Genomic DNA, 3,932 nt, shown 5'->3' on the forward strand with positions numbered 1-3,932 from the left:
TTAATGATTTTGGTGCATATAAAAGAATGTTGATAATTATTTTAGATTTGGATTCTCTAAAGTTTGAATTTTACTTTAAAGAGTAAAGTGTGATTTTTCACCATTTATTTTATAGGTAAGACCAAAAATAAATATGAGAGAGAAACCATTCAAGAATAAAAGATTACATTTTATCTTCTAAAATACGAATTTAAAATTTAGAGTATCCAAATTTAATTATTTTACTATAAAGTATAAAGCGAGCGTTTCATTTTTGTTTTCTATGACCATTTTTTTATCTTTAATGTTAGATCTATAAAGATCTGATTTTGAGCTTAAGAAGAAGACACAGCTCATGAAGGCAAGGGACCTTGACCTTATGCGTGTGAGTGAGTGAGCCACATAACACAGCGCGATAGATTTCAGTGATGCGCTTTTGCTCCATTCTTCGTCTTTCAAGGTAGCAACACTAAACAGGTTAGTCACCATAATCTGCATTCAGATCTTGCAAATTTCGAGATTAAAATGTTTCTCTCTTTTTAGCTTTTTTCAGATCCATTACTTCTTGTTCCTCTTCATTGCGTAAACAAAATAAAAAATGAGAACTTTGAACCTTTGGGTGCTATATTCTTGAATTTTAGTTAATTTGGTATTCTTGTTTGTTGATTTTTGTGTAGGATACATATATTGGGGTTGATCTTTTAGGCATTAGAAATGTTGGGTAGGTCTGTGTTTTCCAGACCTGGAAGCTTCAGGCCAGAGAATTTGGGTCACAGTGCATTGGCCATGATTGGGAATGTTTGTTTCTCTGTCTTTGTTGTTGGGGTTTTGGTTTTCACAATTATTGCTGCAACTTATGAACCTGAGGACCCTTTGTTCCACCCTTCAACCAAGATCACCACATTCCTCACTTCTGAATCCAATGCCACTTTCAAGTCCGATAACACTGTTGTTAAGACCGGGGAGGATTTTGTTGCTGCCAACGAGACTGTTTTTGGCTCGATTATTAACATGGAGGATGTTAATAACTCGGCTAATGCTGAATCCGGGGGCGAGGCTGCTACCGTGGCCTCTGAATGTGAGACCACTGGCCCTATTGATTGTAGGGACCCTGAGGTTTTTCATATGTTGATGAGGGCCACAATTGAGAAGTTTAAGGATATCCATTTCTACCGGTTCGGGAAAGCGGTTCCTGGCTCTAATGATAGTACTTGTGATATGGCATGGCGGTTCAGGCCAAAGGAAGGGAAGGCTGCTGCATTTTATAAGGATTATAGGAGGTTTGTTATTCAGAGGGCCGAGAATTGCTCGCTTAGCATTGTTAGCATTGGTGAATATCATAGTGGGTTAAATGCTAGGAAGAGGAAGAAGAATCAGAAACCTGGGCTTGAGAAGGCTCCACCAAAGGTGGATCAGGTGACTGCATTACCTGTTTTTGGTGAGACTAATGTTAATGACAGCCTCCCCGTGGTTGAGTCTGAGAGTTCATTTAGTCATGGTAAATACCTGATATATGTTGGAGGTGGAGATCGGTGTAAGAGCATGAATCATTACTTATGGAGTTTCTTGTGTGCTCTTGGGGAAGCTCAGTACCTAAATCGAACATTGGTTATGGATTTGAGCATTTGCCTATCTTCGATTTACACTTCGTCGAAGAAGGACGAGGAAGGCAAAGATTTCAGATTTTACTTTGATTTTGAGCATTTAAAGGAGGCAGCATCTGTGTTGGACAAGGAACAGTTTTGGACAGATTGGAATAAGTGGCACGAAAAGGATGGGATGGGTCTTCATCTTGTGGAGGATTACAAAATCACACCGATGAAGCTCAAGGAAGTGAAGGATTCTTTGATCATGAGAAAGTTCGGTGAAGTTGAACCGGATAACTATTGGTACAGGGTCTGTGAGGGAGAGACAGAATCCGTCGTTAAAAGGCCGTGGCATTTGATATGGAAATCGAAGAGGTTGATGGATATAGTGTCCGCAATAGCTTCAAGGTTGAACTGGGACTATGATGCTGTTCATATTGTGAGAGGGGAAAAGGCGAGGAACAAAGAGCTTTGGCCAAATCTTGATGCGCATACCTCCCCGGACGCACTTCTCTCAACCTTGCGGGACAAGATTGACGATGGAAGGCACCTTTACATTGCAACAAATGAACCCGATACTTCCTTCTTTGATCCCCTGAAAGATAAGTATACCACTCATTTTCTTGATGAATATAAGGATCTTTGGGATGAAACCAGTGAATGGAACTCAGATACGACAAAGCTCAATAACGGTGTTCCGGTAGAATTCGATGGTTACATGAGAGTCTCCATTGATACAGAAGTTTTCTTGAGAGGTAAAAAGCAGATTGAAACTTTCAACGATTTGACCAGTGATTGCAAGGATGGTATCAATACCTGTAATGTTCAAACAAACTAAAATATCTGAGAAACTTGAGATTCCAATGTTTTGGTTGAGATATACTTGTACTTTTAGTTGCTATTTGTGTTGAATTTGAGAGTTTGTAACCACAGTTACTAGTCCCTAGCAATGAGGAGTAAAAACGTTTTGTATTGTAAGAGTAGTGTTTACTTTTCTACTTGGAGATTTTTGAAGTCCTTTTCACCTTCTTTCGTTGACTCTATAGATCTAGATTGAAGTCTTTTTGGTGCCTAAATCTTTCATCTGAGAAGTTTAAGTGTCACGTAAATGGTCAAACTCGTTTATACTACTATAGTATTTTTTTATTTATATTGAATAGATACAAAGTAAATCCTTTGTTTTATATAAGTTTATCATATTTTCATTCCTTTTCCTCTTGCTAAATCCATACCGATTCTCTGGATATTCAATGATTTGAATGGTTTTTTGGAAAAATCTTTTATCATAAAAGACAACATAGAAACTAAGGATATATAGTAGTATTCTTGTTACCATTATGACATATATCTTTTCAATATTTGGCTAAGGTTTGTGGTGGGTACAGGCAGGGTAGGTTGATGATTATGTAGAAAATCATGTGTTAGTTAAGCTTTCACTATAATACTAAAAGGAAATCTTAAGGGGTATACTTAGGTGAACTTAAATGCACACAAAACATCAATTTTCATCAAACTACTCTTTTCACTATTGATGTCAATCTTTTGATTTATTTATAAGAAAACTGGGCCATTGATAAGAATAAAGCTAAACATTCAAAAGGACAAAAAGATCTTGTGGCTTTGTTTTTGGTAATAGGCTTCCACAAAGTAGATGCAAGCACCAAGCTCCATCCCAACAAAAATACTAAATTATATAGGGAAATTTCATAAATTACGTCGACGAAGAAAAGTTAAACTAGAAGAGGAATCTCTCACTAAGTGGGGTCCTTCCAAAAGATAATTCGAACTCGATTATCTACCTCGAAAGAAAGCAAAGATCTAAAAGTGGTATAACCTTAAGCAACATATAATTAGATCTAGTTATGAATAAAGTTGAATCCCCCAACAAAAAAAAAAAAGTAAAATGTTTGATGTTGTTTTTATGAACATTATTCTTAGATCATTAATTAGTATGGAAAAGTCTCTTGATAACAAAATAAGTATTTTAACAAAATAATTGCTCTCTTGATAACTCTCTTTACTCCTTTGGACACTATGAAAAGGGACAATACATTTACGAAAAATAAACCAAGAAAACTTGACAACATGAACCAAAAGCAAAAGACTTCGTCTTGGTTTGGAAAAGCTTTCTAAAAATACAAATTTTTTATTTTATTTTTGATAAATTAAAAAGACAATATGCTTATACTTACAATTTTTAAAAAGTATCGTACTTTTTTTGAAAACATCAAAGATAGAATTTTTTAAAATTAACTTGTACTTATTAAAATTAAAAAGTTTAATATAATTTTATTCATTAATTAATTTTTAAATTTAATTTTTATATGTAATATTTTTTAATTTTAAAAGTTATTTGATCAAATATAA

The 3,932-nt window shown here is 35.0% G+C and overlaps 1 protein-coding gene across 1 annotated transcript; it reads left to right on the forward strand.

Annotated features, from left to right (window-relative positions):
- LOC107609150 lies at positions 267-2,641 on the forward strand. Its single transcript, XM_016310997.2, has 2 exons — positions 267-456; positions 657-2,641. Exon 2 carries the CDS (start codon positions 694-696, stop codon positions 2,401-2,403), a length of 1,710 nt encoding a protein of 569 aa, XP_016166483.1. The 5' UTR covers positions 267-456; positions 657-693; the 3' UTR covers positions 2,404-2,641.

The sequence above is a fragment of the Arachis ipaensis genome, chromosome B07, assembly GCF_000816755.2.
Source record: "Arachis ipaensis cultivar K30076 chromosome B07, Araip1.1, whole genome shotgun sequence".
NCBI classification, from domain to species: Eukaryota; Viridiplantae; Streptophyta; class Magnoliopsida; order Fabales; family Fabaceae; genus Arachis; species Arachis ipaensis.